Source organism: Enoplosus armatus, chromosome 8 (genome assembly GCF_043641665.1).
Source record: "Enoplosus armatus isolate fEnoArm2 chromosome 8, fEnoArm2.hap1, whole genome shotgun sequence".
NCBI lineage: Eukaryota > Metazoa > Chordata > Actinopteri > Centrarchiformes > Enoplosidae > Enoplosus > Enoplosus armatus.
Genome location: NC_092187.1, coordinates 8,746,720 through 8,766,069, shown reverse-complemented (window position 1 = coordinate 8,766,069; position 19,350 = coordinate 8,746,720). Strand labels below are relative to the sequence as shown.

The following is a 19,350-nucleotide window of genomic DNA, read 5'->3' as shown; positions in this document are numbered from 1 at the left end:
GGAGTCAGCCCCGTTTCAGTCCAACCACCTCAGGAGGTAATCAGCATCAGTAATATCTGGTGATAAATTGATTGGCTGATGGATCGATGAGTTGATTAAGCGGAAAAAAAGGAAAAATCTGATTGAATTTACTTCCTGCACTGACTGAACTGGAAGGGACTGGATCCCAAACCTGAGGGTGAGAGTGATCACCATAGGAGCAGGAGAGGCTTCATCTAGTTCGAAGACTTCAGGGGCTACAGATCTTCATCATCATCTTCATCAGTGATGCAATGGAGGGACGGGGAGACAGGCTGCATGCAGATGGGAGGGGAGGGTCCTTGGACGGGTACAGTGTTTGGTCATCTTCTGCAGAGAGACAATAAAAGGAAGTCTGTTTTAACAAATTAAATCCAATATGCTATTTTCCAAAGCATACCATAAGTTTGTGACTGAATTTCTAACCAGGCAGCCACTGGTTTCCAGTTCATGGCGGTGTGTTAGGAGAGTTCTCTTTTTCTTGCTTGACATGGGTAACCCCCAACCCCATCATGGCGAGCAATTTTTTTCATCTTATGCATTTATTTAAACATTTCATTTCATATTTGTGTTCAGAACAAAACATACTTCAGAACAAAACATACATTTTGATAACAATAAGCTAACATGGACACTGTAAAAAGGATCATGTGATTATTTTTTCATTTATGTATAATGTGGATAATGTTGCTCAGGTGCAAAATGTCCATGAACGCATCAAGAGAAAGAGTTACAACAATAATTGAACTCTGACATAAAAAACATACAATAAACATAACTGTATACTGTATGTTTACTGTATGTTTTCTATGCACACAGTAAACATAACTGTTTAGTGATGGAAACCTATCCATCCCCGCCCACATACAATTACAAAAAGTGGGGAAAAGTAGCCTGTTTCTTTTGAAATATCTTTATGTATATTTCATTATATTCAGTGTATAAAAAACAATAACAGCACAGAACAATTAACTGTAGAATTAACCTAAATAGTGAACGTAATACCTGCAGGAAGTTTGTAAAATGAGCAAATTCTGAATAGATATTGTAATATATCAGATGATTTTTCTTATATTTGTAGGAACACAATTCTACGTCCGTATTATGATTTTCTACATACATACGTTTTAATAGTCCAAGCAGCCTGGCTTTATGATAAATAAATAACAATATAAACTTCTAAAGTAAGCCTTAAAGTTAGTTGTCTTCTCCACAGAAATTAATTAAATGCATGAATATTATATTTTATAGACAGCACCATAATGCAAACACTCGAGTCCCACTTTTTTTAAGAGCCCACTTTAGAACACTGGACACAGATTATGGAGTTAATTGTACTGAGTACATTTTAAACTGTTGGAGCTATAAAGTGTCACAACCACTGTCAAGCTGCTGATCCTGCGACGGCCATGATTGCGGGAGCTGTCCAGGGTATTTAACTCCCCCTCATTACTCATCAAACCCACCTGCCCACTCAGATTGTCGGTGGCACAAAGAATATTTTAAAGGGTGTGTGACTCAGTGTACTTGTTAATTACCATGGCATTAACTTGCAGCGGTCTCCTGCTGAATGATGTAGTGCCTGTTTGAATCATCCACCTCGCTGCCACAGTGAGCATCACTCCTGTTAATGCAGATACACAAACACACGAACACTCAGTACACAACCAGCTATATCACAATTATTCACCGTACATCACTCCCGCTGGACACTGCAGGCCCATGAAGTGTAGTAGCCAAAATGACGAGTGAATTGATAACAACATGAATTTTCATTTAATCTCAATTCAAAGGCTCCAACATAAATTCATTAATTCATTCTTATTTTAGCTTAGAGAACTAAAAATACAGTTTAATGTTTAGTGCAGGTTTATTCTAATCTAGTCTTAAGTTAGTTAAAGTGACCAGAAACAACTAACAGCTCAGGCTTTCTGTTTACTGATGTCTTACTGTAACTGACATCCTCACCTGTTGTCATTGATGTCTCTCGTTTCACTGATGCTGCTGTTACCTGTTGGAAAGAAAACAATAGCTTGATTTCATTGATTGATAAGCACGATCAATACTAAAACTACTTTAATACTACCTCATTAACTTAGCTTATGCATCAATATAAAAACAAGGAACACTGAGCACCTGACAATAAATATCTCATATGCTTAACATATCTATAAAAGATCTCATGATAAAAACTGATTTGATGCCAAAGTATGTGCACATATGCACACACGTATACATATGTGAACACTGGGTTGGATACTGGTACGTTTGTTCTTACCGTTGTCAATGTTGAGTGGGTAGGACTCCAGTGTGTCTCCATTATATCTGCCTGCTCTGTAGCCCAGTGCTGTGGAAACTCTGCGTAAAACACCACCGAGAAAACAGGAAACAAACACAGTCAAATACGAGCACGATATGTGACATTACAAGAGCAGGGGGTCTGTCTCATCCCGCAATTTGAAAAAGCAAAAGGTAGACAGAGTAAAAAAGGTACAGAGTGTTAAAGGAATACTTAGTATTGAAGAGAGAAGCCTGCCAGCTGTAGGTTATAATCAAAAGGGCTGTGCTTGGATGAGTGACCTCTCTGTCTACAAACACCATGGGCTTTATTTTTTGAAGACTCTTACTGACCTCAAAAGTCAGTCATTATGGACAGACTTGACTTTAAACTATGCAATGTCAGGGCTGGAACAGGGGGAAGGGAGGATTTAAACTCACGTGTTGTTCTGGACAGAGTTGGGGTTGCAGTTGGCGCTGACAGAGCTCGGCTGTGGCATGTTGTTCTGGAAGAGGACGTTGCTGTAGGTGTTGGCTTGCTCAGTAGCACGGATGTAAGTGTAGAACGGGTTGGTGGGAGAGCAGACGGGCAGCTGCTTCGGTCTCACTGGCTTGGCTGTGGGGATGATAAAGCAATGTAAGGTATGGTTCAACTATAATAAAACTGGATCACTGTTACTGAAGACCAAATCAGTTGAAAAAAGAAAGTCAGTTCAAAATTGCATGCATTTCAAAGAAAATTCCGACATCCAGGCAACGACACAAACAAAAGCATAAATCAAATGATCAAGCTTCAGTGTAGTACCGATCTGTGCTGCATGGGGGCGCCTCAAGGCATTCTTTGACTTCATGGCGTCCTTGATGCGGTCAACCTCTTGTTGGTAGCGCCGGCGGTCCATCATTGCGCCCTCCTTGGCATCCCTCAATGCAGTCTCCAGGGCCTTAACTCTCTCAGCAGTAGACCGAAGACGTTTCTCCAACTTTGGAAGCTCACAACGCAGATCTGCATTGTCACGAACCAGCTGGAGGGGAGAGACACAGAGAGGGGTGAGAGATGACACAGATGACAATTGGAATATAAATGAAAGAGAATCATTGTCAGGAAAGAGGGAAAAATATGTAGCAAAGTACAACAATTACAGTTAGTCACTTGCTCTTCACCTCCATCAGTCAGTAAGAAAAAAGACATGTAGGCCAAGAACTGTACAACTTACTTATGTCTTTGACTATTTCTGGGTCCTGTAATTACTTTACTTAAAGTGCGTTCAATATGGCGACAGACATTTTTCTGGTGGGTAGGGATGAGTAGTTTGTGCAAGTAACAATCAAGTTATCCCTCAAAAATGACTGCATGTCTTGGAATGAAACTATCAGAATGACATCGTCTCCTGGTCTAATAAAATCCAAACTGCAGAGTGTGCTTACACCACTAAAAGTTACAGTTCCTCTCATTCTTTGTGTGTCTCTCACCTGTTTGTGAACCTTTGTAAGTTGGTCCAGGTTATTCTCAAGAAAGGAAATCTTCTGCTTCTGGGTGCAAGACCCCCCGCTATCATCAGGTTCCATTTCGGAACTCTGCAGAGAGGATGATGAAGCAGGAAGATGAGAAAAAACATTAGAAAACTAGGTAGAGGAAGATGTTTCCTATTGTCCCATGACAGAACCTTCCACCTTCCACCTGTCAGTTATCAATACACAGTAAAATATGCCAAACAAGCCCCATTTAGGCCCAAAACAAGAAGAGTATTCATCCAGTATTTTGCATGGTGACATATTACCTCCTTGCAAGACCTTTCTGTTGGATCTTTATCAGAAATACTTTATTTATTGATGCCCGGGGGGAAATTTGACACGTTACAGGTGCTCCCATTCAAGAATAGAAGAAGTAGCATAGAGCTAGAAATGAGATGTATGTAAAAATATAAGATATAAAAAAATAAAATATATAAAAAATTAGTCCAGAATCAGTCTGTTTATTCTGAGTGTCTGACACTCAGAGGGTGGAATTGAACAGTTTGATGGCCACAGGCAGGAATGATTTCCTGTGTCTACACAAAAAGTGAATTTCTTGTGTCAAAGTCAAGGGGATTAGAGGGATAGAGGATGAGTTTTATCGGGGGGGGTTCAGGTCACAGATTCCCTAAAACCCCCTTAACATGACTAAAAAACAAAATTTCCCGAGTCACGGCCTTCTCTTATCATCTTTGAGCTGCTTACTTTTTTAACCCGCGACGTGAGGTCTTGAACGAACAGCTTGCGCAGGTTGTGGAGGGTCTGGAGTTCGCGGGCCTGGAGGACAGACAGACACAGAGGTTAGGAAGACAACTCTGGACATTGTGATGGAAGGGAAAGGAGAGCAGACTCTAAGGTATAAGGAAAGAGGAACAGAGGTAGATGGATAGTGGTGTGTATTTTACTCACGACAGTCTCCTCCAGACCCTTCAAGTCTTGTTTAGTCTGCTCATGGCGCTCATGCAGGAATCTAACAGGACAGCAAAACCATCATTGTAAAAAAGGCAATATTTCCATGTATTCAGGACAATGTAATATCTATGTGTTGTTTTTAGCGCCCTCTGCTGGAATTTAAGAGAAGGGACTGGACTATAGCAATCCTTCCCTCAAATGTTTTTATATCTTCCATTAAAATAATCACGACTACGCCACCAGAAATCATCAACTGTACACTGACTCTTGTAGTTGGGATGTAATTTTCCTCCCACACATAAAGTACTCTATAATCAGACCTTTGTTTCAACCATACTGAGAAAATAGACCTCCCCAACACTTACGAGAGCTCCTCCAGGCGCTCACTCTTGGTGTTGTCCTGACTCTTCAGGCGTTCAAAGTCAGCGCGCACCTGAGCCAGCTCGAGCTCCAGCTTGGAGTTACGACTGGACGTGTGAAATAACAGCATACATGTTCAGGAAGGAAAAGAGGAAGGAAGAGTTTAGATTAAAATGAATATACAGCAAAACTGTTTATTTCACAGATAATAGTTAGTAAACTTTTGTGTGTGCAGTATGAAGAGATGCATGTAATATTGTCAATGAGAATAACTGCATATAATGATTAATAAGAAGAAACTATCACATCTATAGTGTGTTTGTGTAAGTAGAAATAACTAATTAAGATGGTCACGCACTCAGTGAGCTCATCGATGATCCTCTGCTTCTCATTGATTTCATCCCGCAGGCGGGCCAGCTGCTTGTGATGGAGGCCACGGTGAGACTCTCCCTGCTGACGGGGAACCTTCTGGAAATGAAAAGAGCAGTGAAAACTTGAAAATAAATAAAATAAAAAGCCACATAACCTGAGATTCTACTTTGGAGTAAGAGAGTTTGAAGAGCACACTGAGGGATCAGATGAATAAATGCAGTTCATCACGCAACACCATTCAGGGGAGATTGAACAGAAATAGAAGGCAGATCTGAACAAGAAGTCATTTGCTTGTATCCTATTCTGGGGTGATATGGTGCCCGTGTCAGAATTTCAATTGATTTTAAACAATATACTCAGGTTTCGGGTTGGGCGCTAAAAAAAGGCTTATAGCATTTCCTACCTTCACATTTCCCTCCTCAGTCTCACCCTTCTCTCCATCCTTCTCCTCAAGCAGGGAGTTATCTGGTAGAAGAAAAAGAAAAAGTGAGCATTCAGCACAGAGCTACAACCTAATAACATGCAAATTCCTGTGAAGTTTTTGATAAACTGGGTGTACGCTGTGCTGAAAATAAGCAAAGAGAAAACTACCCCCTATTTCCTTTTGTTTGTACATTCATTATGTAACGTTGCTAATATTTTTGCCAGTACTGAAAGCCTGATGCCTCAGAGCATATGTCAGAGACGTCTCTAACACCTTCAGTGAAATGTCTAGATTTGTGTGTGTATGTGCGAGTGAATGCGTAATAACCAATGTTGCATTTCTTTTACTTGTGTGTGCGTACGGATGCCCTTAATACAACAAACCCAACTGCATGCAGAAACACTGATAATGGAGTAAATTGACTGTGCGTGTTACCCTGGTCTTGCAGCTTGGCCAGCTCTTCGCTCAGGGAGTCGTGGCTCTCCTCCAGCAGCCTCTTCTTCTGCTCCACGCTCTGCATGTACTCCGTCAGAGAGCGGATCTTAGCTTCATGCTGTGCGAAAGCAAACACACACAAGAAATTATTAAAAACCCATCCATGACAAACTATAATAAATGATTACTTAACGCAGCATTTCATCAATTCCATCCCTCTCATCCTGTGCCTCTCTCTCCATCCCTCACCTGAGAGATGAGGAGCTGGCAGGAGGAGAGCTCCCTCCCAGTCTCCTCCATCTTGCGGTGGCACTCCAGCTGCATGTTCTCCAGCTGGCGGCAACGCTTCACCATGCTCTTCACCTCCGATTTGATCTTGCTGATGTAGAGGCGAGCCACAGTGAACTCCTCCTCGATCGCACCACTAATCTCCACCGGCTGAGGGTTGGAAAAAGAAATGAAGACCATTTTCTCTTCCATTGTTTTTAAGAATACACACTCTTAAGTGTTGTATAATGTTCCTACAGTATATGTACATTTTACTGCAATTTAAAGCTCTTTTACACTGTGATCCAACTCACCAGCTTGATCTCCCCATTGCCCACGATGGTGCTGAACTCGCTGAGATCCCTCATCAGACCATTGAGGACGTCAGCGATGCGTTTCCTCTGCTGACCGCTCACTTCCTGCATACGAGACAGCTCTGCCTCCAGCTCCATCAGACTGGCCTATTACAGAGAAAAAGAGAGATTACTGAAGCTCTACCTTTTTCTAACAGAAATCACCCACAGACCACATACCTCCACCAGAGAATGTTTAATGTGCATGCATACACATAGTGATAAATATTACACAAGGTGGATGATGGAGGACATCATTTTTGGAGAATATCTAAAACCTAGCCAGGAACATTAGGGCTTTATACAAGGATGCATTGTGTCAGACTCATGGCCACTGAGTTATGGCCATTGAAAATGATCAGAATGCTAGCACCACCTATAGGTGAAATGCCATCACATTTTTCAGGATTGCTCAGATTAGATGTGTGCACCTGTCATTAGAATGATTGCACAATGCTAAAGTGCCACACAGAGAGAAGAAACTGACACCCAACTACAAGAAAATAGTATTGCGTCCCAAAAATAAAGGTTTTTTATCGTTTGTTATCCAATGTTTATGTACCTCAATAAAGATACAAACCAGACATACAGCGAGCTAAAAAACAAAATTAGCAGAGGCAATAAGCTAAGCCTACTGTAAAAACACTTTCCATCCGCTACTTGATCCACACATAATGCCTGCAGTATTTTCCACTCAATGAAGCTGCACTGCTCCAGCAGGTGCTGGTCTCTGTAGTGCAGCAAGTGAGAGTGTCCTTCTGATCTCTGGTTTAAGATGTTCTTCTGTCAATCTCACATTCACGCGGCTCCTCTTAAAACTTACCATTTTCTGGGACAGTTGGTCAGCCAGCAGCTGGTTCTGCAGTCCCTTCTCCTCCACCTCCTGGCTCTTCTGGTCGTAGTTGATGGCCAGCTCCTCCAGAGCCTGCAGCACCTCCTTCACCTCAGCCTTGGCGCAGTCGCTCTCCACCTGCAGCCTGCCGAGTTCAGCCTGGACCTTGTCGCCATCGCCCTTGGATGAGGCGAGGAGCTGGAGAGAGGGAGGGAGAGGATGACATTTTTTTGTGTCAACGTTTTGTCCAGTCCTCAACTTTTTAAGGGGCTGTTTGAAAGTTTGGTTTTAAACTTAAGTTCCGAATTAGTACGTATTCTCTCAAACACAGTCTGTGTGTGTATACAGTGTGTATTTTGTTTGTGTGAATTTGTGTGTACTGACCTCATCCTGGTCCAGCATCTGCTGCTTCAGTTTTTCCACCAACTGGCACTGCAGGTTGATCTCATCATCCTACATGATATGATATGATATTATCACTACCATCCAGACTAAATCTCTTGCATGTGTGGATGAATATATGTGACACAGAACATTTTATAGGCTTTCATCTCCTTTGTTCATGATTGTTTTCCATTTTTTAATCCATAAATATCTTTGATTGCAAAAATAACATCAACATTTACACCATGCTATAGATATGGAATTAAAGTAGAGCAAAAGTAGAAAACTGAGATTTGCCCCAAGCAAGTTTACTAATGTGCAAGCAAAAAGTATCTGTTGTAATTAATATATTAGTTTTTTGCATTTGGACCTTGTCATCAAGCTGCTTGTACAGCTTGCGGATCTCCTCCTCGTACTTCTGCCGCTCCTCCTCAGAGATGCGGACCACAATGGAGGAGGTGTCATTGTCCAAAATGGGGCGTTCCTCCACAGTCTCGATACGGGTCACCATGTCCGACGTGGTCCGCTCGGTCTCAGGCACGTCCTCTCCTGAGGGGAAGGATGAAGGGACAAAGAGGAGAGAGAGAAACAAATGTACCAGAGTAATGCAGTTTGTTTATAATGTCATCACAGAAGAGTTGAAGTTATGCAACCAAAACAAAGCTTCTGCTGGAAGTCAGTCAGTCAGTCAGAAAACACTTCATGTGTCTCACCGTTCCTCCAGCGGTTGAGCTCAGACTCCAGCTTCTGGATGGTGTCCTTCAGAGTCTTATTCTTCTCCTTCTCCTTCTCAAACTTCCTCTTCCACTGCTCCGCCGTCAGCTCAAGGTTGACGGAGGCGGTGTTCCTGATGGTCTTGGCGCTGTGACAGAAGACAAAGACAGAAACAGCATGGCAGCGTGTGAAAAAAGGGTTCAGTTCTCATATGCATACTGTATATGATATTTTATTTCCAAAGATGCATTGACTGTGTCCACAGATGTATCTACCGTTGTCCAAACATCAGAGTCGACTTGGTCTCTGCATCGTTGAAGCTGGAGGGAGAGCAGCAGATGAACATGGTGGTGCGACAGTTCCCGCCGAGGGAATCCTGCAGGATGCGGGTCATTTTGCTGTCACGGTACGGCACATGACTTTTCTGCAGGAGAGAGGGGAGGTGAGGATGGAGGAGGGAGGGAGGGAAGATGATGAAAGAATATGCAGAGAGAAAAAGAAGAAAAGGAGGATAATTAAAGAGGAAGAAATAAGGAAAGGAAAATAGAAACGAGAGAGAGAAAAAAAGATCAAGAGACAATTTTGAACTAAAATGATGACATTGGTGCCTGAGGCATGTTTCATTTGCTTCTTGATTTTGTGCTTCTGCAGTGATTCATCAGCAGATTATAATCAGCAAAAATGTACACTTGATTTCTCTATTTTGGATTCTAACAAACCCCAAAAACTGCCATCAAAAGAGACAGATTGATTGTGCCGCATCCAACTAATCCAATTGGCAGGGATAGTTTTGGCATTTGACGACCAAACCTGTTGAGTTGGCAGAAAGGAAAGCAGGGTGTGGGTACTGGGCAGGACGCATTTTATTAACAAGTCGACAGGAGGGGCAGCTACTGTACATTAGTGTTAGAAATGAGAGAGGGAATGGAAATTAAGCATATTCTACAATAAACGTAAACTTCAGCTGTTTCTCTCTACTTCAATGTGGAGAAATCAATCAACTACTTTACATCAGCTCCTTAAATATTACTTAATATTTAGTGGCTTAACACTGACATGACAGTATTCGCCAGAATACCAAACCAAGACCAAAACATACATTAAATACTATCCCTTTTTGCCAGTTTACCACTATTTTGCTGATATCTTCTACTTTAATCCAAAATCTATATTTCTGCTGTTCTATTTTACTGTAAATCTTAAGGCACACAGTGTCAATTGTTGCTCTACTGGCTTTACAAATGGAGGGAAGTAGGGTGAAAATGGCTCACCGTGCCCTCAGCCAAGGCAGAGATGACATTTCCCAGAGCAGAAAGAGACTTGTTGATGTTTTTGGCCTCATCCAGGACGGCTCCTGCAGCTCCAGTCTTACTGACCTGGAATAAAGAAAGAGACAGAGCGAGCGATGAACAGCTGAAGAAAAACACAGAAACAATCATTATGAAGTCATTCATTTTGAAGCAGCTGAATTGCACATTGGGAGTTGTTGATTTCTAAACTTTTTTCCCTCAGATTGTCGTCTACCTTCTCACTGCCAGCCAGATCCACCAGGTACAGTTTCCCACACAGTTTCTGCTCAGTCTCCACATGCTCCTGCTTGATGTTGATCAGGAAGATGCTGTGGCTGCGAGAGCTGTGCTCGTTCATGTCTGCACAAGGACAAAAGCAACACAACAGTTGGGTGGGACAAAAGGCAAAGAGGTCTGCAGTCTTAGAACTTTAGATACAAATTTCTTCTTAAATTGATGTTTAAACCCTTTTTCAGAGGGATAAAGAATTCACAAACTTTTAAGGAACAATGCCATGTGTGGATTTTTTTTTCCTTTTAAAAGTTGTCTGTGTACCAGGATGAAATGAAAGAGAGACTGCGAATAACCATGTGTACTCATGGAGATTTAACAAAAAAATGAATAAATTAACCATTTAACATGGTGTACTGACAGGCAAGACTTATCTTACAAAACATACAAACTATCATTGACATGCCTCTCTCCTGTCTAATAGCAGCAGTTCTTCAGATCATGTCACCATAATGTAGTGATACTACTAACAGAAGTAAATTATCTGTGCATATGAAATCCTCCATGTCTTTTTTTCTGAACAAGAACAAGTCATTGCATGCAGCAGAATGATATCACTATTTCCCAGAGTGCAGACAACAAACTGATCTAAATGGCTCTCTTCACTGGCCCTCCTCACAGACAGTGAGTTCAGGTTTCTCTGCAGACGATATCTGAGGGCATCAGCTCAGTGTCTGCAGAGTGTCGCCCCATTAAGTCTGCTATCAGCACTGCGCGCTGCAGCACCGTGAGTCAGCAGGCACCAACCAGGAAACAGAGAGAAAGACTGTGCTGCTGTGGAGCGCAGCCTTAACAAATCTGATCCACTGCTGCTTACGTTCAGTCCATTTTCAAAGCTGGAGTGTTGCAGGATTTGATTGTTATCACATTATTACCATTAAAACGTTTTGTATTGTTTCTGCTCTACTGAGCAGACTTTATTTTATCATGGGTTATTTCTACATTTCTTTTTTAAAAAGAGATAAGATCTATTTCATTTGTCACCATGAAGTAATTTGTCTTGGCATCCAATCGACATGCAACGCCTCCATCATATCCCTCACAAGTACATAAAATCCAAAGCCAACTCAATCCTCTAGTTCATACTATCTGGGCAAGTCTGTTATACAACCCCATTAGAGTGACACTGTCACAAACACATAGGCAGAAATGAATATTTATAGCGATTTTGCATGCACCGAGGGACTTTGTATCTTCTGCCAGAGCTCTAGCACTCAGTGTGAAGAGTAGGAGTTGGGTCAGACAGTATTGTATTGGCCTGTCTTGCATAGATCAGCTCAACGGATGGATGACTCATAACACCCATGTTCAATCTGATCTTTCATCTTTACAGATAAGTTGCCACATTATGCATAATTTTCACAGCCAGTAACACTCTGTAGCTGAGTAAGAGACTATGTCTGCATAGAAAACACACACATGAACACAAATATTTGTTATTATTAGTTATACGCATTTCAGCTTTGTTTTGACCCTCTATAATTAAGTCTTGGACTGGACACAGATGATGCAAACTTTCTTTGTGTCAACAAGTATTACTGATGTAAACTCATTTTGAACAGCTTGGGAAAACAATGACAACTGAGATTAAGTTGTGGTCTGTTGCTGGTCTTTAATTTGAAAGACCTGTTAATTTATATATGATAAAAGTGTTTTTACATTTCTTTTTTCATCACAGTTGGTGTATTCAATTTATTTCATTTGGAATGGGAGTATCGCTCTGACCTGTGATTCATCTCTCTGGCTCATTACGAGCATGCTGAGACATCAGATTAACATTGTCGGGACGCTAGACTGCAGTGATTCAGTTTAAGGTGATGAAGGGTAAGTAGGAATGTTAATGTGCGAGCCACTGAATATCTGGAGCTGAAGCTCAAAATGTAAATTACAAAATGTCCTGATGATGGTGAATGAAATTTACCAGATAAACAGTATTTGATTACTCTACGGTTGAATTAACTCCATGATATGCTGTGTTAATTTCTGTGGTGTTTGTGGTTAATGATAATATGAAATGAACTAATGTGATACTGGTTTATGTTTTTCAGGGGGATTTTTACTTGCTTAACCACTTTTTTGTTCAGGAATTTTATATAAATTAACTCTTCTTTGTTTAAATTACCTAGTACTTAATTGAAACGAGATAACCATGTCCTTAATAACTGATAACAGCTTTTATCTGTAATACATTAGAATTTATAGCACTATCACATATTGTAGGGCATTCATTTTATCTTTAACTGGGGCATCACCTTGGCAGTGTCAGTCAAACCGATCCTCTCGGATAAGTATGCACACAGGTCTAGTCCTGTCAATCAGTTTGCAGGAAAGGGCAAAAATCAAATCACTGAAAGTCTGCTGTAAGGACGGACGAACACACTGAGCACTGAGGCACAAAATGCATTAACTCTGAACAAAGCAGAACTGCACAGGTTGTGATTTATTACGGTGACGCAGTCCTCAGTGTTTTTGTTGAGCTCTGAATCCCAAAGCTCATCTGATCTTTTCACTTCAGTCTACTTCAGCCCTGTGAGTCAGCACAAGACGCCACCACAGAGAAAAATAAATGAATATGCTTCTGTACTGGCTTGTTGCTTGGTGAGTTCTCAAAGGAGTCTCTTTATTGTATTCTTTACCTTTTAAAATACCCTCCACTGCAATACAAAGTCTGTCTTAACCGTAGTAAAGGAAACATATTCAGTTCAAAAATCTTGTTCTTCTTGCTTAAAAAAATAATACTTTTTGAAGCTTTTCCTTTTTTATCAGTATAACTGCCACATAATTATGACATGAAATCAAATTAGAGCAAGCCTTCTGACACAGACACTGTAAGACAAATGATTACACGACTGAAACAATCTGGTAATTAGGTCACATGTTATTTTTAGCTGCTGTGTTGTTGTTTTTTTACACTGTAATGAAATGTTGTACAATGAAGCCATAGCATCACTCTGACCTGTAAACCCACAGTATTGGAGCCATTTGTCAGACATTATTACTGGATAATAGAGGAGTGAGTCAGCAGCACGGAGGCCGAAACAAGGTGCATGACTCACAGATGTGAGAGCTTTTGTCTCTGGTGCTTTGAAGGTTTTGTAAAGATAAACATACTCTTGCCAGTGTACATTACAGTGACCTCCATCTGACAGGGTCTTATTTCTTGTCATGCGAATGAATGAAGCTTGAAGGTTATAGCAGGCTGTAACACAAAGATTACATAACAAGACACAATAACGGGTTACATGAACTCAGCTTTCACTTCAAGCATCAGTAACGAGTTGTGAGTGCTACTGCTGCCACTGAAGAGAAACTAGATCTTGTGCTCTGATATGGAGGTAGAGAATCAAGGGAATTTAACTTTAAAATATAAAATATATATCTAAATAATATAATATTATATGAATTCTGTCCTGAATTGCAAGAATCATGTGCCCACTGAATATCCTGTGTTGCAATAGCAATAATCTAAGATAAAAACTCACTGGTCACAGCAACATGGCGGTTAGCTTTGCCCTCATCGATCACATCCATAACCTCATCGGGGCTGGAGACAAAACGCTCAGTGCACCCCTGAAAGGAGGAGAGGACAAGGGAGGGGACAACAGGAGATTATATGATGGGGAATAGGAGGAGAGGAGCGGAGAAAACAAAAGAAAGACAGAATATTAGACAGACTTACTATCATGGATCTGACAGATTTTCACCTAAAATGATGACATACAGAGCACTTTCACAAACCTTGACAAACGGCACCCTATTCTTATCTTCATGGACAGACAGGTTGGTCTTTGTCACTAAAAAATAGAGAACATTTTCAATGAAACAGGTTTTTAAGTATTGGTATGACAAAGCCACGCAGTAATGATATTTCACAATATACTGGCAAATCAAAATACTGTAGCAAGTGATGCATGAAAAGCTCATTAGCACTAACCATCCAGAAGGTCACGGATTTTGTCCATGTAGATTTCAAAGTATGAAACCTGTTGGAGAAGGAAGAAAAGTAGGGTAGTGTTCACAGACAGAAATGGCAGATTGAAATCGCAGTGAGAACAAACCAACACAGTGTCACATAAGAAGCATACCACAACACAAGACATTAACTCATCAAAGACAGCACCTTGATGTGGAACTCGAGGTTCTCGTCCATGGCAAAGATGTGGTTGAAAATGTCCTCAGCGATGCGAGGAATGATACCCATCTGGTGAGGGTCGTGCAGCTTGCCCTGAAACAGGAAGTCACAGGTAAAGGTTTAACTAGGAGTGAGATGGTGATAGCTATCCAGGGGCAAAGGATAATGGAGAATTCATGCTATAATGCCTTTAAATTCTCATAAGATGTTAAATCAAAGCTAAGAACAATAAAAGGCTTGGCAGAACATTTCTACTAGTTGGACTGACACTAAAATGAATCTTAGTAACATAAATTGTGTGCAGTGTAAATGCATTAATTCGTTGTTCTATGAAATTATTACAAAGACCCAAAACTCCCCAAAATGTTTGATAGATGGGACAAAAAATAAAAACAGAAACACAAGAAAAACTTAATGTTTGGACACTTACTGCAATTTGAGGTATACAGCTTTCCATATCTGACTGGTTGGATGATATTAATGTTCATTAGAAGAAACTGCTTTACTTAATTGCTCTGAATACTGTACCTCCATGGTGTGAGTCTTCCCGGAGGCGGTCTGTCCATATGCGAAGATAGTACCATTGTATCCATACAGAACATCTATGAGAAAAATAATAAAAACAAATGAGACTACAGCACATACATTTAAAAATGTCTGACATATTGTGACGTTGCTGATCATCCATACCCTTGACAATCTGCTTGGCACAGGTGTTGTACACCTGCTCCTGGGTGGTGTTGGTCGGAAACACTCGATCAAACGAGTAGGACTTCCCCTGTGAAGACCATCGACAGCAAACAGTTAACAAAAGATGTAAGGTTGTTGATCTCCAAACTGTGATCAGATTTTTAAGTTTAATCTCAGGACAAATAACTCAAAGGTGCATATTTAATGTTTGATGTTTTATTCTTCTACAGAACAACTTTGATGCTGTATTAAGATGAATGAATTTATCCAAGAAATTACAAAAATAAACACTTTGGGAAATGATGTCAGCCCTGTGAGGCGGTCAGTGCCTGACTGAGAAATCTGAAATTGACTGACTCCTCTGTATGCACGTGCCTGACCATGAAAGAACAAGATATACACTCATATACAATGGGTATGTCAGTTTTAAACCTTTAAATGTCATCTCTCACAGGGCAATGAATGTCACGGCCTTACACAACATATTGCTGTTGTCGTGTGAAAAACAATGTCTCTTGATAGCACGGTTTTAAAATGTTTTGGGAAAAACTCAAGAACACATTCAAGCTGAAAACATTACTGGGAAGTAACTCAACTCAATATCAACATGAGTTGTTTTCTCATTACGTGGCAATGAAAGCACTATCATCCCAATCTGGATATGCGGGTGTGCTGAAAATGCTTTAGTGTTGCTGCCATGTTAGAGGATGGTTTGTACAACGCTGCTTTTATCTTCCCAACAGTAAGTACACCACAAAAGAAGATGATATCAGCAGAGAGAGAGAGAGAGCCAGCTCTGCAGTGCTTCTTTCTCCCAGCGAGTCAGAGCCATATCTCATCCAGGACCTGGCATCTTCAGATAACGGACCAAGGTCGGTTAAAAAAATGCTCTTTTTCCATTTCTAGCTTCACATCTAACATGGGAACAGTCATATGAAAGACAACGCAAACCCTTCATTAATAGCTGTGTATACAGTAAGATACTTCTGTTCACTCTAGCATATGTAACTCATTAGGTTTTCTCATGGTGGGTTTCTTTCATCAGGCTTTCTGAAAATTGAAAATATGTTTTCTGTACATTTTCTAAAATAAAGGAGTACCTACTGCTGTACTAAAATTTGAACAATTGTTGTGAAGTATTTAAGAGCTTGAGGCTTTTACAGTGCATCAAGACTCATGGGTTTTTGTTGTTTTTGCTGAACGCTAATAAAATAATCATCCTTTTATCTTTGTTACAGGAATAGTTTCATGTTCTTGACAAGAGTTGTATTTCCCAAAATGATAAACGGTCAAATGTTCCTGTCCAGTGAAGCTGTAGAAACCTGTTTGTTTAGAATATGAACAGAAAGTTTCAGCAACATGTTTCTGCTTTTCAGGAAAAAATGGATTAAATGAACGCTCAATAAGAAAATACACTAAGTTACAGATGATAGTTGAACAGATACGTAGAAGAGGGGCAGGACTTTAGTGTCTCTAATTTCTAATTGCAACACTTAATATACTATTATATAGTGTATGAAAATTACCACTTGTGCACACTACAAGGAAGAAGGTCAACAAATACAGAAAGATGAAGCTCCTACACACTGTTAACAGAATTTGAAATTAGTGCAAAACTCAAGTGCACGACAACTACAACATTCCCTGATGATTTACATTGATGTCTGCCGCAAAATAAATAAGCTCCCCCTAAAATTACAAACAACCTTTGTGTGACACACACAGACGAGTGAGTCAGCCCGGACAAGCCTCGCTGCAAAAAACAGGCTATTAAACCCCTGAATGTCACTGTCCCATCTGATACAGAGGCCACAATGCAACACAATAACGTGAGCTGCCAGGACGTATTAAATGCCATTAACAAATTGACTCATCTGCAGACCGCCCCCATGACAGAGTCATTTACCAGAGAGACATTCAGTCTCAGGATGAGGGAGGGAGGGGAGAGGGAGGAGGCACAGAAAGAGACATAAAAATGGAGACGGATAAGCAAAGGAGAGACAAAAATCAAAGAGGGAGATTGAAATAGTGGGATGAGCAAAACAAAATGAGAAGAATTCAAGACAGAAAGAGAGACAGAGAAACAGAAAGACAGATAGACAGATGGAGCCGGGGACAAGAGAAAGCAGGTCAGTCAGAGATGCATGAGCTCACTGGATGATTATTGATCCTCTCTGTAGGCAATTAGAGAGATCAGTTTCTGACTCTACTGTACAGCGTCAGGCTGAGAGGAGAGAGGAAGGTCAGGCCGAGATGTTTCCATTATCGCTGGAGAAGGTTTCAACATGATTCCTCCCCCTGCACACTGGCCATTTGTTGGCCAGAGGAGAACCAAAGCTCCTCTCCTTTTAGCTACATAGTCCTCATGGACACTTATTATGTTTCTTTTAATCCTCCTCAGACATGAGATACTTGGCCAAACATAAAACATCTAAACTGGGACAACCAACAACATACATGAGCAAAAATGCAACCAAAATAGACAAAATTCAGTTCATATGAATAGTTATTCTCTTTTTTTTTTTTTTTTTTTTTACAGGTTAATGTACAGACAACAATTTAATGAAAGTGATCTGCAAGCCTATGGCATTTTATTTGGCCCTTACACTGGAGGTGTTAGGAATGATTTTGGCTTGCAGGGATCACATGAGAATCATTTTTCTTTTTCAGTTTTGACAAACATCTAATTCAAGTGTCCTGACTGATATACAGTGTTCTCCACGTACGCTCCACCTATTAAACTATCTAGAGGCTGAATTATGTATTCTTTGCATAGACTTGGTGTATCCACCATTACAAACATAAACTAATCTTCAGAGTAAACCAGACATGCAGCATCATCAGATTTTTGTCCACGAGCTCACCAGCCCTCTTGTCTCCAAACTTCATTATGTACTACAAAGATCACTGGACTTCCCCTCTGCACCACTATTTTTGTCTTTATGTGCTGCTAGCAGGCTAATTTAACCCAATTAGCTTAAACATCCAGAATGAATGAATGGACCCATCAATATCAGTGTGGAAAATACTTTACATTCATTTACAATTAGCTTTGAGGGTTGTATTAGACGTGTGTTATGACTCATATAGGGCCATGACTGATTGATATGAGCCTACAGAAAAACAGCAACTTACAGTTTAAAATGTGTTATGTTGGGATCTCTATCTCTTTGGAAAAGTATGTTTAATGATAACACGGTATTAGGGTGGCTATGTTTCATTCATAGGCTACACAGTGCAGACCCCAGTCAGCTGATGCAAGAGGCCAGTTTGCGCACTTCAACAACATTACATGTATTTGGGCTCGTGTTCAGGGAAAGACAGATTTTGGGGGACAGGTGTGGTATTTCCCTGCACTGCACCCATCAATGTTTTCTTGCCGATCCACAACCCAAACAGATGGGTCGAGATGATGATTTATTGATGAAGGGCCTGCATGCAAAACAAAGCGCCTCCCTTCACTTACCCCGACGACGACAGTGTCGTCTCCCTGGAATTTGGGGATGAACTGGTCCCCGCGTAAAATCTCAGACTGGTTGAGAGGGCGAAAGCGACACAGCACTTTTATGTTGCACTCCGCTGGAACATCGGCCATGGCGCAGATTCAAGGAGGAGGGAGGATGCTGCCTTCTGCTGAGAGGAGAGAGGATGCTGAGGCTGGAGGCGACCAGTCGCTGATCGGGGCCTGATCTGACCGTCAAAATAAACGACGAGGGACGCGCGGTGACTTCGTCCTTCTTCGTCGAGAGGATTCTGGGGGTCGGTGGGGAGGTCGGGCGGTTTTATCCCAAACAGCTGAGGCAGGCTGCAGTTTATTTGTGCGCAGCTGGACGGTGTTTTCTTGTCGCAGTGAGGCGGGCAGGCTAAATTAGATGTCAAACCGCGAATCGATCTACATCATTAAAACAACAGACTCTGATGTTGCTCGGGATCTCTTGTTGGTTTATTTGACGCCGTCTTTCTCTCTCGTGTGTCTTTTTTTCTTTTCCTTGTCGGGTGCGGCGGTGGATGTGCGTCTGGCCGGTTGAAGGTGAGATGCTGCTGGAAGGGCAGTGAGGTAAAGCTGCTGATGATCGGCCAGCTTCGGT

The 19,350-nt window shown here is 41.1% G+C and overlaps 1 protein-coding gene across 1 annotated transcript; it reads right to left on the bottom strand.

Annotated features, from left to right (window-relative positions):
* Nucleotides 1-1,563: 1,563 nt before the first annotated feature.
* On the bottom strand, nt 1,564-18,857 carry kif5aa (kinesin family member 5A, a). The gene is made up of 28 exons (XM_070909645.1): nt 18,729-18,857; nt 15,263-15,350; nt 15,101-15,174; nt 14,561-14,665; nt 14,375-14,423; nt 14,179-14,234; nt 13,923-14,010; nt 10,385-10,509; nt 10,132-10,236; nt 9,136-9,284; nt 8,860-9,008; nt 8,517-8,695; nt 8,147-8,215; nt 7,754-7,960; nt 6,892-7,038; nt 6,560-6,748; nt 6,311-6,428; nt 5,855-5,916; nt 5,438-5,547; nt 5,085-5,186; nt 4,717-4,777; nt 4,513-4,584; nt 3,766-3,870; nt 3,101-3,317; nt 2,737-2,911; nt 2,297-2,376; nt 1,987-2,029; nt 1,564-1,642 (listed from the first exon to the last, which is right to left on the bottom strand). Exons 1-28 carry the CDS (start codon nt 18,855-18,857, stop codon nt 1,564-1,566), a joined length of 3,132 nt encoding a protein of 1,043 aa, XP_070765746.1.
* Between the last annotated feature and the right edge of the window lie 493 nt (nt 18,858-19,350).